Source organism: Amblyomma maculatum, chromosome 10, assembly GCF_055883805.1.
Source record: "Amblyomma maculatum isolate TAMU_Amacu chromosome 10, ASM5588380v1, whole genome shotgun sequence".
Classification (NCBI taxonomy): Eukaryota; Metazoa; Arthropoda; class Arachnida; order Ixodida; family Ixodidae; genus Amblyomma; species Amblyomma maculatum.
The window spans coordinates 52,994,502-53,011,410 of NC_139353.1; the positions used below are offsets into that span (position 1 = coordinate 52,994,502).

Genomic DNA, 16,909 nt, shown 5'->3' on the forward strand with positions numbered 1-16,909 from the left:
GTTGTCTGCAGCTGTCGAGTTCTGAAAGGGCCCTCGTGCACTTCAAATGCACGCAGATTTTTCACGCTGCGACTCATAGGGACGGCGAAACGCTTTCTGTTCAGCATATTTCTATGCCAGCTGCCAGCCAGGAAACATTGCCCATTCTGCATATTTCGGGCTCGCACTGCTGGAAACATGTGACCCGGTGACGTAAACCTACTCTTTTTCATTATGCGCGCAATAGACAAATTAAATTTTTTCTGCGCTCATTGTTGCACAAAAATTGTTGTACACCTGTATAATCAGTTTCTTCATATAAACTTGCGGTTTGGCAAGATGGCTGTGGTTCACCTTTATTTTTAAGGGCGCCAGAACAGGGCGAAACACGAAGTGATACGTCAGTATAAAGCGGTTTCTTGTCCTATTTTGGAGCATTAAAATCACTTCTCATTGTGTTCAACTAACGTTTTGCTTACGCAACCTGCCGCAGTCGCACCCCGGTTAGACACGGCAGCGGCGGCCGCGTTTCCATGGAGACGGAGCGCAAGGCGTCCATATATGTGTAAGAACCCTACGTACTCCAAACCACCCGGAGTCATCTGCTACGGCCTGAGTCACTTAAGGAATGTTAAGCATCATACAACAAAGTTTGGAGCACTGGTAAACTTCACAGTGTGATGCAGACCATCAGTACGTTTCGTTATGCTTGTGCATATCTTGCATTGTGCCTTCTGTCTCGATTTTTTGCTATATACATGGACTAAGCATCGGACATGGATTCCCATCATTGACACTGTTGTCCTCTTTGCGCGCAGCTCACTGCGCGCACCTGGGGCGAGGAATGGCTCTGCCCAGGTGCTTCCGTGCGGAGTTTGTCGACGAGTCCAAGCTTCCACGGCCGATCCCAGCCTCTCCGACGCCTATCACGAAGGTCTACGACGACGCCATCCAGTTGATCAAGCAGGGCAAGATCAAGGAGGTGATGTCGGTAAAACGAAGAACGTCTACCGGGGACGAAAACGGGCGCACGACGCGGACGTGGCTCCGGGGGATTGCAACGTATTTGCAAAAAGTGTTCACGATGGTCACTAATTAATGTTTCCACGCATGGTTTTGGTTTTCATGCGGAAGCACGCGCAGCGGTTATGTGTACCTAGACCGCCTGACATATTTAAATAGGTAAACTTAAAGGGTAAAACTAAAATCTCATGATATAGAAGCTTATAACAATGTCGGCGTAAAGTGCAACGGCCGTGGCACCTTATTGAAACCATTACAAGTGTTAGTGGGGCGAAAGGAGCCACTACAGACACTGTCACGGGACTGACGAGGTTATACAGATGGACGTGATTAGCTCATATTGTAATGAGTGTTATGGCGCCCCGATGGTCCGGCAATCACGTATGTTAAGGCATGGTAACTGACCATGTCGACAATTAATTGACTGTCTGGCGACCCTACCGCGCAGAACCCCCACTCAAAACCTATTTTAAAGCATTGTCTCAATGAAGGTTTCTCATTATGAACAAGCAGTCCTCATGGTTCGCCAAGAGGTGTTTCAAATTTGTGATACATATTTGAAAGCATTGTCTCAATGGAGGTTTCTCATTGTGAGCAAGCAGTCCTCATGGTTCGCCAAGAGGTGTTCAAAATTTGTGATCATTTCGTTTTCGGACTGATCATGAAGTACGCTTCGCACACCCCAACACCTGACAAGTTCTAGCAGTGAAGCGACGACATCCACAAAAGCCCTCTTTTCGTAAGCTTGAGAGCCAATCCGGGCTACTGAAAACCCTAGCGAACGTCACTACTACCAGATGGGCGATAAAGTGTCAGCAACAGCGCGCACGGGACGTGACTCTACTCAGTATCTTCATTTACTGACCTTTTATCACCCAACCAGTAGTTTTGACGTAGACTGCTGAGGTGCAATGACCTTATCAAATTCTCGGTGATGGCGTCTGGGCCTATGTTGCTCGGTGCCCTTGCGCTTGCGCCTTCCACTTAACAAGAACTTGTGAGGTAGAGAATCTGACGCACTTGGTGGTGTTCAAAGTCGTGGTGCACCCGTTGTTCTCAGGCGAAGATTATCGTGCGGACCCAGCACTGGCCCATCGACCACCCGGACAGAGGGGAGCTGTGGGTTAAGCTGTGCCAGGGCCACTCCAACGTCGGCGTGGAAGACGCTTACTACCAGAGCACGGTCAAAGAGTCCATGGGCGGTTTGGAGTGGCCTATGGGCTTGCCGCCTTTCGCCGACCCCATCTTCGGAGAGGACTACCTGCTCTCGGCCGAGGGCCAGAGGCGCGCCGAGCGGGTGCTATACATCGTGTCTGTCAGCCACCCGTTCGTCAGCTACTGCCCCATCCTGCACCCTGTCGCCTCCCTGATGCTGCACTACCTCTCCGAGGAACAGGTTTCTCAACATATATTCTCTTTATGCTCGTAAAAAATCACATGACGGTTACAGATCTGTAAAGCTAATTATTCAGCGTTATATCTGTGCTCTGACAGCAAATAATTTGTCAGAGGCATGTACCTTTTTTTTTTTTTTTTTGTCCCACAAAGTCGGACAGCTGGAGATGGGGGATAGATGGACTTGCTTAGCACTGCAGTGATACTCTGAAAAGAACGTCTTGCGAAAGATATCGTTTACAGCAATGAATTTTAACCTGTACGTCACTTGAACTCACGTGCGAACACCATAACACAAACCATATTTGCAGGCTGGGGTGTTTTAAACTGGGTTTGTCTTTGAAAGAACAAGAAACGGGATTTTCAAACCCTCTTTCGAGTACGCGCCACTAGAGAGCCAGACTCCGGAGCGCGGGGCGCTATAGTAACCAACCTTGTCCGGCGGTGGGTTTAGATCAAACTACCTCCCATATCCGAGGCAGACAATGTCGCCTGCCACACTTTCTCTCTTTTCCCTTCTCTAGAGTGAGGGATGCGGACGTACGCCGACGACGGCGAGAAAATTAAGAACGAGCGTATAAGAACTATATATATAATGCTCTAATACATTTGCGTATGTGCAGCCAGTTCCTGCACAGCTAATAGGGGTAATCTGATTACTCCGTGGCATCAGTTAAACGTGAGGAAACCTAGGCGCCGTCTCGGATTGCTGACAAGGGAGTCGACTATAGCTCTCTCAACACTGCAGGTGCTCTGTCGTTCGTGTATTTAAGCTGTATAGAGCTTATTCACGTGAAGTCATTGCTGCTTTACTGGCAACCATAGCACGCGCAACGCAACATGAGAGAGGGAGAAAGAATGAGGGAGAGAGGGCCTACGCCGAATCGGGGTAGGCGTAGGTGAAATCCGAGCTCTGGTTGGACAGCGTTCCAAACGGCGTCTCAAGTATCCGACAAATGAGCGGCGCGCAGCAGGGAGGACGCTGGTAGACCAGCGTCGGAAGCATTTTTTGTATGCTTTTAGTTTCGAACCGTCCAACGTTATGGCGTCTCTACAATACAGGGTTGCTACAACGGTCGCCTGCTAAACCTGATAGTGAATAGAGTCTACAGGGTTTTGAATATTTGGGGGCTGGGATTTAAACCATTCCTATGCAAAATCTACTACACCATTCGAGCTGAAATAACGTTCACAAAGCAGCAAAATATCGTCTATGTTATGTGATAAGTGATTCAACATTGGTACTTGCCTAGATTTTCCGAAATCGAGAAAAAACTGCTCTCGGCGGCGTGCACAATTTTCGCAGAAGCGAGTTGAAAAGCTATTTTACCATGGTGCGTCATCTGTCGGGCAGCGAGGCAAGCGCGCCAACGGCCGGGATGGAGCTTGTCTCACTGCTCGACAGATGGCGCATCATGTTAAAATAGCTTTTCGACTGTCTTCTGCGAAAATTGTGCACGCCGCCGAGAGCAGTTTTTTCTCGATTTCGGATAATCTAGGCAAGTACCGATGTTGAATCCCTTATCACATAACATAGACGATATTTTGCTACTTTGTGAACGTTATTTCAGCTCGAATGGGGTAGTAGATTTTGCATAGGAATTTTTTAAATCCCAGCCCCCAAATATTCAAGACCCGATATAAAGAGGCGTTACACGAATGGTTATTGACACCCCGACGAAAAACGCCATACAGAGTGGCCTCCAATCATCTACGAATTTCTTTGTGCCCGACGTTACTTAGAGGTTGCTCGCATTCAACAGTGACTAGACAGCGTGAGATCGCATAAACACACGGCAAAAGATGGTGACGCCTGTGCAAGCGCGCTGTAAAGCATATTTGTGTACATACTCGCATAAGCTCTCAGGCAAACCGTATTTAGTTGCATTCGATTGTACAGGCCGTCACACGGTCGCAAGCAGCATTGGAGGGGACGCGGAGGCGCGCACGCACACACACACACACACACACACACACACACACACACACACACACACACACACACACACACACACACACACACACACACACACACACACACACACACATATATATATATATATATATATATATATATATATATATATATATATATATATATATATATATATATATGCGCTCTTCGCAGACCTACGAGTGTGTGTGCGCCCTGATCGAGGGCACCATCGTGCGCCACCTGAGTACCACGCGGATGATGTACGACACGTCGGCCCACACGCTCATGCAGCTCACCAGGCGCCTGGCGGTGAGTGTACCGCTCTCTCTTATCTGTCTCGTGTTAGTAAAATAGGAGACTTCTCACTGTGTCTCCTTGACATGCCCAGAAGAAGACGTACACCAAGCTGCTGCGCAAGGTGCGCCAGGAGGACGAGCTGGAGAAGATGTTCCGGACTTGGCAGCTGTGGATCTTCCGGGGGCTGCCCTTCTACCACATGGTATGAGGTGGACCGTCACAAACTCGCGCAGGACGTAATTATCCCAGGACGTGGTCTATGGACACTTCAAAACCTGAGATATATGCTCCACCAAAGACAATCACAATAAAGAGCACGGCCAGAGTTGAGACTCGGGCTTATTTCGCGCAGAAGAGCGTTCTGTAAGTTCTGATATATGTTGGGTTAAGGTGTGTCTCACAGCCATCGCAACCCCAGCGTCCCTCAGAGCTCTGAGTGAATATCCATATTTCCCTCAGTCTAAAAGAATATCATAGGTAACTTTTACCAGCCGGATTAAGAAATACAGAGCCCTCGCTGCAAAGGCACAGACGAGAGAGCATATAGCCGTATACAATGCAGGTGCGTACCATGGACTGCTTCCTGATCGAGGGCGTCCGCGCGCTCTACCGCATCGCCATGGCCATCCTTATCCTCTTCGTCCAGGCGCACCCGAGTGAGTCAAGCCTGTTCTCTACTGCGCATGCGCCGATGTAACTGCTAAATCAGGTGACCCATGTTCTCGCGTAATCGCTGATAGCCCAGACATTGCGATAATTAGCATCGAGGCGACAAAGAGAAACATGTCATCGATAGTTTCCAGGTCGCAATATTTTAATGGCTGGACACAGTGAATAAGTAGATGCTCTGGATGAACATGAAACTTTGGAGCCCATTTTAACTCAGGTCTAAGTAGCGTGCAGAAAAGACAACACTCGGCAACAGAGTAGTGAGCATGATGAAACGAGCCTATATGCTCTCCACATACACCGTAGTGAGCCTCACGACATTTAGCGTGAAGAGCCGAAGTCTAAACTTTCAGGGATGGGACAGACAGTTTCTTGCTCTGGTGCGATCATCTGCGGAAACGTTTTGACAGGCCCTCATCTGTTTATCACACGCGAAAAAAAGCTTACTTACTTTTATGAACGACGCCTCTGTAGAGAATGCGTCGATGCCCGAATATGGTGTTATTCTGTTGTCGTTATTGTCTGTTGACGGAGTGATAAAACTATCAATGTTAAGGAATTTTACAATAACTCAGTGCCGCCACACCTGGCCGCTAACGGAGGCGTAAGACAGTACTGCATATACCGCGCTTTTGTCACATGGTCTCATGAATGAGCTTTCGCCCATTGTATCCTTTGGGAAGTGGCGTAATTCCCCTCATTGCAGGTTAGCGCCCCCATTCTCGAATCGGAATGGTAAAAAAAAAAATTGATTTTACTAGAGACTATCAACTTTAATTCCGGCGCACCATTGTTAAGCTCGAAGCAAGCTTCTACACAGGTCCTATATGAAACGACTACACCATTGTCCATCTCTCGTATTGTACAGTGCATTAATTCGCACCCTTTTCCTCAAAGGAACGAGTCACTGTTGTCATGCCCTACCATGAAAACGGTCGCTTTGTGGCTGTTGACCAATCACAGCTGCTCCACAACCAAGACGAGATTTTGCTCGGGGTAGCACTAGCCTCCCGGCCTTAGTGCTCCAAAGCACCGTCCAGCGGCGCTGCTGCTCCTGACAGGGAGCGCCATCTCTGACCGAAAAATAGAAACTGGGGATACACGCGCCAGCACCGCCTAGGCTCCCGTCAAAGTTTTCTCCTTTCGCTCTCGCTTCCGCGCACGTGCAGACGTCTCGCGCACTAACAGATTTGAAATAGCTATGCCACCCTTCAGTTACTGCTCCCTTCTACTCGACCGACTCCTGAGTCCTTTACTTGGCGCTGGTGGCGAACAAAATACTACGAGCATGCATGGAGCAAGCGCAAAGCTTTTCTTTTTTTTAGAGCAAAGCTATAGCAAGCATGCTATAGCTTTGGCAGAGTTGCGCCTTAACGCCGTGTTTTTGACGTGATTGAAACATAGTCTTCAAAGTGTGTGCGCCCGTTTTCCCCTGTTCTGGTTCGCAGGAGAGTATCCCACCGAGTCCCTTTTCTCGCGCCTGTTTGGCGGCAAGAGGAGGAAAGGTGAGCGCCTCGCGTGCAAACTATTTCGTTCTCTTTCGCTGAGAATACGACGCGAGGCCATTGAGTGCATAATAATGCTAATGAGAAATTAGTTTTCCGCGTCGAAATCTGAATAAATTCGGCCAATTGCCATTCGCTTACCCTTCCTCGTAGACAGCTAAGCCAGCGGAGCGACCGGAATTGAAGCCCCGCGCACGAAGAGTTGTACTACGAAGTGTCTGAGAAGGTTGTACAGCTTTAATTTTGTGGCTCTATGACTGGCACTGTTGGGTGCTCACGAGTAAGTAATTAACTCCGTCAATGGTTAATGCGATAACATTTCTGCCTTATGCTTCGTGTGTCCTGCAGAAAATGTCCTTCGAAGCCACCAATTATCCAGAGGTCAATAGTAATGAAACCAATCGCTGATAATTACGATTTGATTAGTCACAATCATAGAATACTCAGTCGTGGTTAGTCATAGTCATTGTTAAAGTGCCGAAAGTCATTACAGCGCAATGTAGATGGCACCACTTCATGCTCAGACATGTTTGAGAATGGCAGGCGTTGCCATAGTAACAGTGGTGACGCCACTGCATGCCCAGGAGCGAAAAGCTTTCGCATTACCGCACGTAAAGAGGCTTAAGTACCCCACGGAATTTTTTTTTTCATTTTCTCTACTCCACCCATGACGAATTATAACAATTTAGACTAAAGGATCTGATCTGAATTGTCAAGTCGGGCCAATTCACGCCAGCCTGGACGCGGGGCAAAGGATCAATCGCGACAAAACAGCGCCGCGCTGGACGCAGAACAGGATATTTGCTTTTCATTTCATTGCTAAGTCAGGGTAAGTTTTGACGCAAAAGACCCCGTTTTGCACAAAATCTGGCATTGTCAGAGTTGTGAGCGAAACACCGCGGGCATAGCTCTGGCATGTTGTATTTGGCAGGTAGAGGGCAGAGTGGTCATGCACGTAGCACATTCAAACGGCTTGGCCAAAGCGCGGGGTTTCATATCTAGGGTGGTTTTCCGCACAGTGGGTAGCTTACGGCTGTATGCTAATGAGTATATGTGAAATATAGATTACAATCAAGATATTACCGATTAGGCGAGCAGCAATGCACGCGAACTAAGAACGAGAAGTGATGCCGCAAACGGGGTGGGCATATTAGAGAGTAGCGCAATCCGCGATCCTTTATACCATGATCCGCGCGTTCCATTGCGCATGCTTAAATCGCCTTGACGACGTCAAATGGCGTCCCATGCTGGATGGTGGTAAAGCCGCGAACAGGAAGGCTTTGGCGCACGGTTACATATACGATGTGTTTCTCCGCTTATGTCGGCCGATGGCCGTGCGGCACTTGTCAAAAATCGTCATTCTAATGAAGTTTGGTTGGTTTGGTTTATGGGGTTTAACTTAGTCGTCTGAAAGGCTTCATTTCTATTTGTGTGTGGGCGAAATAGTGTTCTGGGACACTACACGGCAGACAACCAGGCATCTACGCGAAAACTTGTAAATCCCGGCGCGAAAACACCGCCGACTTGAGCAGCTGTTGTTTGCTACAGCTGCAGTGGGTCGATGGAGATGGCGCCACCGTCCCGGGGAGCTCGCGGAGATGATGTCGCGTCTTTGCGTAGTCTGGGGGTTTTAGACGGTGGCACAAAGGTCAGGCACGTCGGCACCAATCAGCGCGTAAACACTGGGGGCGCGTGGTAGGGGGCCACGGTGACCGATCCTGCTGTGCTAAAACTCCCTATTAACTCTATCACGTCATACCCTTAAAGGCGGAGCTTAGGTCTTCCCCAGTTTTTAGGGCGTGGATGTTGCAACCGAAAAAACAGCCAAAACGTTTCAGCGAGCCCTTTGATCTACAAAAACGCGTTAAGTTAGTTTTCCAAACTGCCTTATGATTGATACGTCTTGCACATACGCCTGCATGGATGCACATGTGTTGCTGAATGTCGCGTTGTTTTGCACAGCTGGTTCTAACGGTGAGGTCACGCCGGACACGGGGAAGTTTCTGGATCAGATCATATGGTTCTGCAAGAACATCCCTGTTAACGTGGACAGGTTCATCAAGACTGCCTACGGCATTCAGGTGCGTACACATCCTATCGTGGTGTGCGCAGGGTTCTGGATTTTGGGGAGCTACTTTCACCACAGTCCCCCCCCCCCCCCCCCCCCCCCCCCCACCTGGATTGTTACCAAACATTTTTCTGACGTGATGTAATTAAAACATAAAAAGAATAGTGTCAGCTTAAAATTAACATAGAAGTGAAAAGTACGCGATGACGCGCTTTTACAGCGGTTCCTTGATTGTTCGATTGGCTTTCTGCAGGTAAAGGTGGCAATTGTGTACAGTTCTTGTAATGCAACATCACGGGTCCTCAGCCGCCAGTATCATCAAAAAACAAAAAAACTCCATGGCTATAAACTTACACGTTTATAAATTATGGCACAGATCCGGCAGAGTAAATGTACAGGGCAGACTTGGCGCCTCCTGAGAGGACTGTAACTGCAACTGCCTATGCATCTTACAGTGCGTACAAGGCTCCAGCATAACAGCCATGACTTTTTTAATCCCTGGCGCCTTTGGATGTTGAGGAGAGCTGTCGACCAAAACTGAGCCTGCATAAGGCCTTGTCTCAACGTCCAAAGGGAACGAGGGATATCAAGGCAGAGCACAGCGCGCACGCCTCTTCAAACATATTGCTGGATGTGTATACTGAAAGCGCTCCCGCTGAACGAGTCGGTTCGTAATGTTGCGTACCGCAGCTAGGACGAAAATTGTATCTCCAGGTTCTACTGTCTTACGCTGACTGGAGCTAACCCCCCCCCCCCCCACCTTTGCGAATGTCTTGACCACAACACTGAAACTGAACTTACTTCTAAAGGATCATATACTATATCCGCGTTCTTGCATAGCAATTACAATGTTCCTACCCGACGTCTTCTTTGCTTCTGAGCCAGCAGACACCATCGCTGGCCATAGTGCACGGTCCCCGTGATAATAGAAGTCACGAGCACTTCGGATTTAGGAACGTTTCTCTAGTTCATCTCTGCTCAGAAACATCTATAAACGCGGCCGCGAGTCACGAGATCGGTGTCTGACGTGCTCAACAGGAAACGGTTGCAGAGCCAGCACGACCTGTACCCGTTACGGATGCCAAACATGAATTTTGGGACAAGGGAGATAGTTCATGCTGACATCCACAACAGGAATCATACCAACTAGCCCAGGAGAATGCCATTTTGCGGGACCTTTCTGCGCTGTCTACGACTAACATGAAGCCGCGCTATGCATACATGCAGGGAATCAGCGCGAAGGTGCTCAATGACCAGCTGCTCAAATCCGAGACGTACGTCCGCAACCGAAAACATACGCCGGGGGTCCCAGAAGGCAGCATGTGTGGCGTTACATCCCGCCTGCAGGTCACCTCGTCTTGCCTGACCGTCAAGGAGAGCAAGTACGAGTCCACGTGCGCCGTACCCATGGGGATGGTGCCAATCGGAAACTTTCACTCGGAGGTACTCAACGCCCAACAGGTTGGTACACGGGCAGGGCGAACTTTACAGCCAACCCATTTCTACCAGGCGCTGTCGTATACATAGGCCGAGACTCGGCAGGCTCACTCACGAATGGCCTGATTAAACTCCCGAGAGTGTGAGTTTTCCATCTACACTCTCAGCAGGTGTCACTGTGTGACGTGGACGTTCAGGAACAGCTATTTACGCCGATGAATTGTGGTCCTGTTGTCTGGTATAGTACGCGTGTCAGTATGAACGTACGTTACCACTCGTGACGGTGTTGAGTTGTTGTTGTTGTTGCGGCTGTAGGAAGAAGGAACAGAAAATGCACGAACCTGCATACAGAGCGTCGGCTCTGTAGCTGAGCCACCTCCGCTGCCTCGTGCAGACAGAAGAGAAAATAGAGAAGAAAGAAAAAGAAGACAGAGAGAAAGACGCACGTCTCCCCTGATGGGGCTGGGGCAGGTAGGTCACCGCCGCTTGCGGCGGGGGCTAGCCTGCTACCGAAGTTTTATCTGTTGTAGGCCGTCATTGCACCCGCCACCGCTTCGGTGGTGGACGACGGCTGTTGTTGCGGCGCGGACCTTTCAAAATGGGGCGTTGCACTGGCCGCACTGAGCAATCTTTCATGGGCTGCCGCAGAACCGAGAAACACTGATTCATTCATGCAGATGGCCATCATGTGGAACTGGCTGCCTCCCCGCATCACGATGCTGCAGCCCGAGGTTATCTACTCGACCAACGAGCATGGCAGCAGCCTGACCAACTTCTACCACCACACGGACACGTGGGAACCCACCGTAGTGGTGGTGCTGACGACACGGGGCGAGCGCTTCGGCGCCTACTGCTCCACCAAGTGGCAAGAGCGCAAGCAGACCTACTTCGGCACGGGCGAGACATTCCTGTTCACGTTCGTGCCGGAGCCCAAACGCTTCGTCTGGGTCGGCGTCGGCTCGGTCAGGGACGTGCCCCACTCGGCCCAGCTGTTTCTGTCCGCCAACCAGAAGATGTTTCAGATTGGCGCCGGGTAAAGTTTCCTGCTACGTCCAAAAGGGGCTTTAGTAGGTCGGTGAACCCGCCGCGATGGTTTCGTAATATGCACGTATATAGAGCTTGGACAGGTAGGTCCCCGCCGCTTACGGCGGGGGCTTGCCTGCCACCGAATTTTTATCTGTCTTAGGCCGTCATTGCACCCGCCACCGTTTCGGTGGTGGACGACGGCCATTGTTGCGGCGCGCGTCTTTCTCTCCCTCTTCCTTTTCTTTCTTCTCTATTTTCTCTTCTGTCTGCACGAGGCAACGGAGGTGGCTCAGCTACAGAGCCAGTAGCAGGCCCGTGCATTTTCTTTTCCTTCTTCCTACAGCCACAACAACAACAACTATCGTACACGTTTACGGCGCTGAAGTTTACTACCGCAGACGTGCTACTGCAGTGGTTTCACTTTCGGCGTGCACCACGTTGCATCGATACGTTTGCCAACATGCACGGTGAACACGAGCTCAGCTCAGCTGCTTATGGGGGCGTTAATTTCTCAGCAATAGCACTTTGCATAGTTTCCATCCTCTAATATGTCACACAGGTTGCATTCCGCCCCTTGCAGTGCAAGTACTCGCTGTAAAAGGGTCTATAAAAAGCTGATTACTAAGCTAGAAAACGCACACCAGTAATAGGTCATCGTCAGTATGAGTCCTCTGCGCAACGCAAAAGTTTTGAAGCAAGCTTCATGGGGAGCGAAAATGCCCTTCCTCTCCTCCTCAACCCAATGACGTCACCAAGGAGGGCGCGAACGAGGAGGTGTCGCCCTAATCGGTCGCGAGCGGTAGCCAGGAGCACTTTTTTAAAATTATATCTAAATTATAGACTCCACTTAAAAGCTTTTAAATCAATGGAGTGCAGCACGTGGTACAGTTCAGCAATGCTGCACTAAGAACGTTGGCTACACTGCACGACCATGGCAGAATTTTTTTTTCTCTCCAAGTGGCACTGGCCAACCATGACACAGCACGGTTGGCGTCAACGTGCTTGGTTGGCATTTTGGAGGCATATTAGGCCGGCTGTGTAAGTTCCGCTAAAAGTACGTTTCTCTTTTTCTTGTTTTTCAAAAATGATCATCCGTAACGGCGGGGTCAAGCGTCAGGCAATATACGTGCCGCGTGCTGGTGCCGGTTTACGCCAAAATACAACGAACTCTACGGGTAAAAAAAAGGCTACCCGCGTTGGATAAATATGCGTAAGAACGTCACGCGTTGCTAGGCTGCGCCATGACGTGGACGCCTTTTCCCCTTACGTATGCTTTAATTAAACTTCGTTTGATTAATTAGCACCATTTACACACTTTCTGATCATTGTTTATCCGGCTCTTTCACCTCCAAACGTCTATTTATACTTTCATGACGTCAGCATGTGACGTCACATCCGACGTCGACATAACTACATCACTGTTCCGACGTTTACATAGGTCACGTGACAAGAAGTGGGGTCCCATATGGTGGAAGGAAAAACTTCCTCCATGTGGTCCCACGGGATCATTTTGGCTTCGACATTACCCCGTTTCGCTATTTCGACGTCTAATTGACGAGTTGGCTGTATTAACTAATGATTGTACATGCAGCAGTTTTTTTCTCTGGTGAAACTTTTTCGCCCTCTATCGACTACAATCGTTCGCTTTTTTCCTATCTCCCCTCACTTCGACGCAATCCTGCCTACAAAGTTCTGATGACAAACTCCTGGAACATACCAAGATAATTTGTTGGGCGAGTTGGTACTTAATCATTATTAATATAAACAGCGCGTGTTCGCGCTGTTTATATTAATAATCCTGGAACATAGCCGCTTAATGCTGACGCATAAAAAAATAGAAATGCGCGCACCATCACGGCGATATCGACACAGTTGTCGATTTGGTTTTCTCACTCATCGCCGTCCTACTGCCTCCTTGAATTTGACTTCGCCGTCGATTTTTCGCACATCATCACTGCGCAAGTTTCCGTGATCCCGAGGGATGGTTGTTGCTTTGTATTGGTGTGTGACACTCAAGCACGCGTCGCTTTCGACCAACTCAACGAAGCGTAAATGCGTGCCGAAATCGATTCCAATTAGAACTATGCATCATTTACCAAACTCAATCGGGCTGGCAGTCTCCTCCCTAGACAAACGGTTCTTAGCCCTACGGGGCTGGGAATTGTAGGCCTCCGCCGTTTGCGGCGGGGGCTCGCCTAGCTGCCACTGGCGGTTGTAGGCCATCATTGCAGCCGCCACTGCTTCGGTGGCGGACTACGGCTGCTGCGACGCGCATATTTCTCTCTCCCTCTTCTTTTACTTTTTTCTTCTATTTTCTCCTTTCTGTCCGCACGAGGCAGCAGAGGTAGCTCAGCTACTGAGCCAGTAGCTGAGTGCAGTGTTTCTCGTGCAGTGTTTCCTCCTTCCTATAGTCGCGACAACAACAAGCGGCAAGAATTAAGGGCGAGAGAAGACTTTCGGTTAATGGGTTCGCACAGCCTCTGCAGCGTTCGTTGCGCCAGAATCCGAAACTATACACGCATCCCATTATCCAGGCCACACGCGAATTATGCTGCGAGCTGTGCTATCCCTTTCAAGCCTTCGATCTGCAGTTGCGTCGTTGCAATTTCAAGCACGCCCGCAGCTGATTGAAAACCGACGATGAGCACTCTAAAGCCGAAGTAGATATAAATGTCCTAATTGGCTTCAACAGAAATTGTGCATTTTGTTTCTATTTTCGCGTGCGCGTAAATTCGGCGCGCATAAAGAAACCGGTAATTACGGTATATATGCATGGTCGAATTCGAAGTCTCAAGCGTGTAATACGGGTTGGTTTTTTAAACCGTCCGCAAACTTGCATTTTAAAAACTGAGAGAAGTTCATCTGTGTGATATATGCAGGCAGGTGTTACAGCAAGACGGACATCATGTACATAAGTGACAAAGCTTGATGATTAGACAACTGGTTAAGTAAAATTAGTTCATAAACTTTTAAAGCGTAGGTTTATCAGCCCCATTAAAGGTCAACTCCGGTGGTTTTTCCATCATTTGGTGTTTTTGGTTGAATTACGTTCCTCGGCACGTCCTGACTCGAACACAAAAAACCGTTTTTCGAAATTCCAATTAGAAGTATTTTTAAAAAGAAAAAACAGCAAATCGAAACCGAAACTGCTTTCACGGCCAGAAACGACGTCCCAGGTGACGAAATAGTGACGTCACACTCAGTATTAAAGAAACACTCGTACGTGCGTTGGATGCTGAAAATAAAGTATGGAAATCATGAAGCACTGCATAAAATGTCTGAGGTAGTTCAATATAACCCTCACAATTTCATAATCATGCGGGAAGTGGACAGTAACGCCGGTATACTGTTTGTGACGTCAGAAACTCAGTGTTGCCGGCAGAAATAGTCTCAACTTAAGCCGTGAAAACAACATATTTCAAAGTCGTTTTGCGCGCGAACGGATTATCGTACGGCGCCCAAATTTTGTAGAATGCGTCAGGACGGAGAGGAGAATCTACAGTAAAATTTTTATTAGGATATTCGAATGTCAAAAATACCCCGGAGTTGCCCTTTAACCGAAAATCCTGTCGCCGGCGTGTGGTCTCGATGGTACCTGAAACGACTTCAGATGTTTCTGTAACAAGTGTAACAAATACTGCAGCTTTCCTTTCCCGTGAACCAATTATTAAGGCGTCTGCCTGACTGTAGGCCCGTGGTGAAAATCTCGCGTCGGCTTGTCTGCGAGATGGGTCAGCGAGATTCCACGAGTGACAGATACTGCGTCTTACATTTCCAATGAACCAATTATTAAGGCCTCTGTATGCCTGTATAGGCTAATGGTGAAAATCTCGTGTCGACGAGTCTTGTCCGCGAGATGGGTCAGTGAGATTCCGCGAGTGACAGATACTGCGTCCTTCCTTTCCTGCAAACTAATTATAGAATGCCGGGAAACTTTGATGCATTCAACGGAACGCTGGTTGTGTTCGATAAGGGGCGCGCGACGTACCGTGTGCAACAACAACACTCTGGCTTTCGCATTTATCCACTGGATATTCTGCAGTGCTAGCGGAACTTTTTTTTTTTTTTATTTTAAGGTTAAATGCTACTTTGACAAATTGAAGGCTGTAAACAGCTAAAGTGAGCGCATTTTCTGAAATCTTTTATACACAGCGTGGCTCGAATTATGGAACGTAAAAAAAAAACAAAAAAAAAAAAACAATATGCATTGAAAGCTCGTTGAGTTGGCTTTCCGGCACAGCATATTTATAAAACACCGTTTAACGCATTTTTCAAAGGTCAAATAGGAAAATCATCTGTGTTTGATAACGCTGAACAAGTTAACAAGGTTTCGGCGACCTTACGAGTATGACGTCATTATCAAGCTATATACTTAAATCGGTAAAGCCAACTCAATGAGGTTTGAAATGCGCATTTTTGACATCCGATATTCGGAACCACATTGCCGATAAAGAAAACTTAACAATTGGGTTCAGTTTGGTTTGGTTTGATAGCCTTCAATTTCGCAATACAGCAATGCTCCTTAAAAAAAATGAGAAAGCTGATTAAATAATTAGTAGTGTAATTATCGATCGCTATCATGTACATAATATCCACTTCGCTGTAAAACCCATCTGCATAGGCCGCAGAGGCGTATATCTCGCAGTTTTTAGAATACAGGTTTGTAAACGGTGTGAGAAAAACTGATGGGGCTCAATATATGGTCATTATCTAGCGTAAGCTGTTTTGCATGGTTTGCAATGACTAAGCGATGGTGTAACTATAGCGGACTCTTCGGTAGATATCCAATCATCTACTGCGCTATGTACCATAATTTAATATCAGTTAGTGGCACTATGTAGTTAATTAACTAAACTGCCAAATTATACTTGATGTCGCCAGTAGTTAAATTATATACTATACTATATGTATTTAGATTATACAATTGCACTAATAACAAATTATGCTTGCTTTTGTCAGTAGCTATCCAATTATACATGCTATGGTTCACCACTTATACCTTGAATGCTTAATTATACTTAACTATTATTTCGTCACCTTTCATGTACTCAACACTAATTATGCAGTGATATATACGTACAACACACATGGCTTAGGCGACTGCTTCCGATTTGACCTCTAGCCGGCTTCAAGGTCAACGTAGGATAGGCAGTAGCGCAATTGTGGTCTAAAACAAAAATCACCCGGTTTATATGTTGCCTGGAATCATATCAGCTCGCAGTTTTCTCTGTGCATCGCCACCTGTGCAGGAACGGCATGGGGATATACATCGACCAGTCGCTGGAGAAAGGTCGCACGGAGCACTGCGATACCTTCGACAATCCGCCGCTGGCCAGCACCAATGACTTTGTCGTCAGCATCCTCGAAGTGTTCGGCTTTTCCTGATCCTCCTGTTGTCCACCCACATCTCAACCACCCGGGATATCCCCTACTGACGAAATGCCTAACGATTACTCTCCAAGAAGTTGCTGACAGGGGCGATACAAGCCGCCGTCCCTCGAAGTTTTTTATTGTAGCCTGGACAGCACGGTGGCGTGCTGTACAATATGACGTTGCAGCGGGATTTATGTTATC

General features: G+C 48.0%; 1 protein-coding gene across 2 annotated transcripts; it reads left to right on the plus strand.

The window, feature by feature from the left end:
* The first annotated feature begins 823 nt into the window (after nucleotides 1–823).
* LOC146176417 (GTPase-activating protein skywalker-like) lies at nucleotides 824–16,849 on the plus strand. 2 transcript variants are annotated; one of them, XM_084580969.1, is made up of 11 exons: nucleotides 824–961; nucleotides 2,063–2,398; nucleotides 4,526–4,642; nucleotides 4,722–4,832; nucleotides 5,193–5,286; nucleotides 6,748–6,804; nucleotides 8,453–8,461; nucleotides 8,767–8,885; nucleotides 10,100–10,333; nucleotides 10,987–11,342; nucleotides 16,585–16,849. In XM_084580969.1, exons 1-11 carry the CDS (start codon nucleotides 824–826, stop codon nucleotides 16,718–16,720), a joined length of 1,707 nt encoding a protein of 568 aa, XP_084437095.1. In that variant the 3' UTR covers nucleotides 16,721–16,849. The 2 variants fall into 2 exon arrangements, with proteins under 2 accessions (XP_084437095.1, XP_084437096.1); XM_084580970.1 differs by lacking the exon at nucleotides 8,453–8,461.
* The last annotated feature ends 60 nt before the right edge of the window (nucleotides 16,850–16,909 follow it).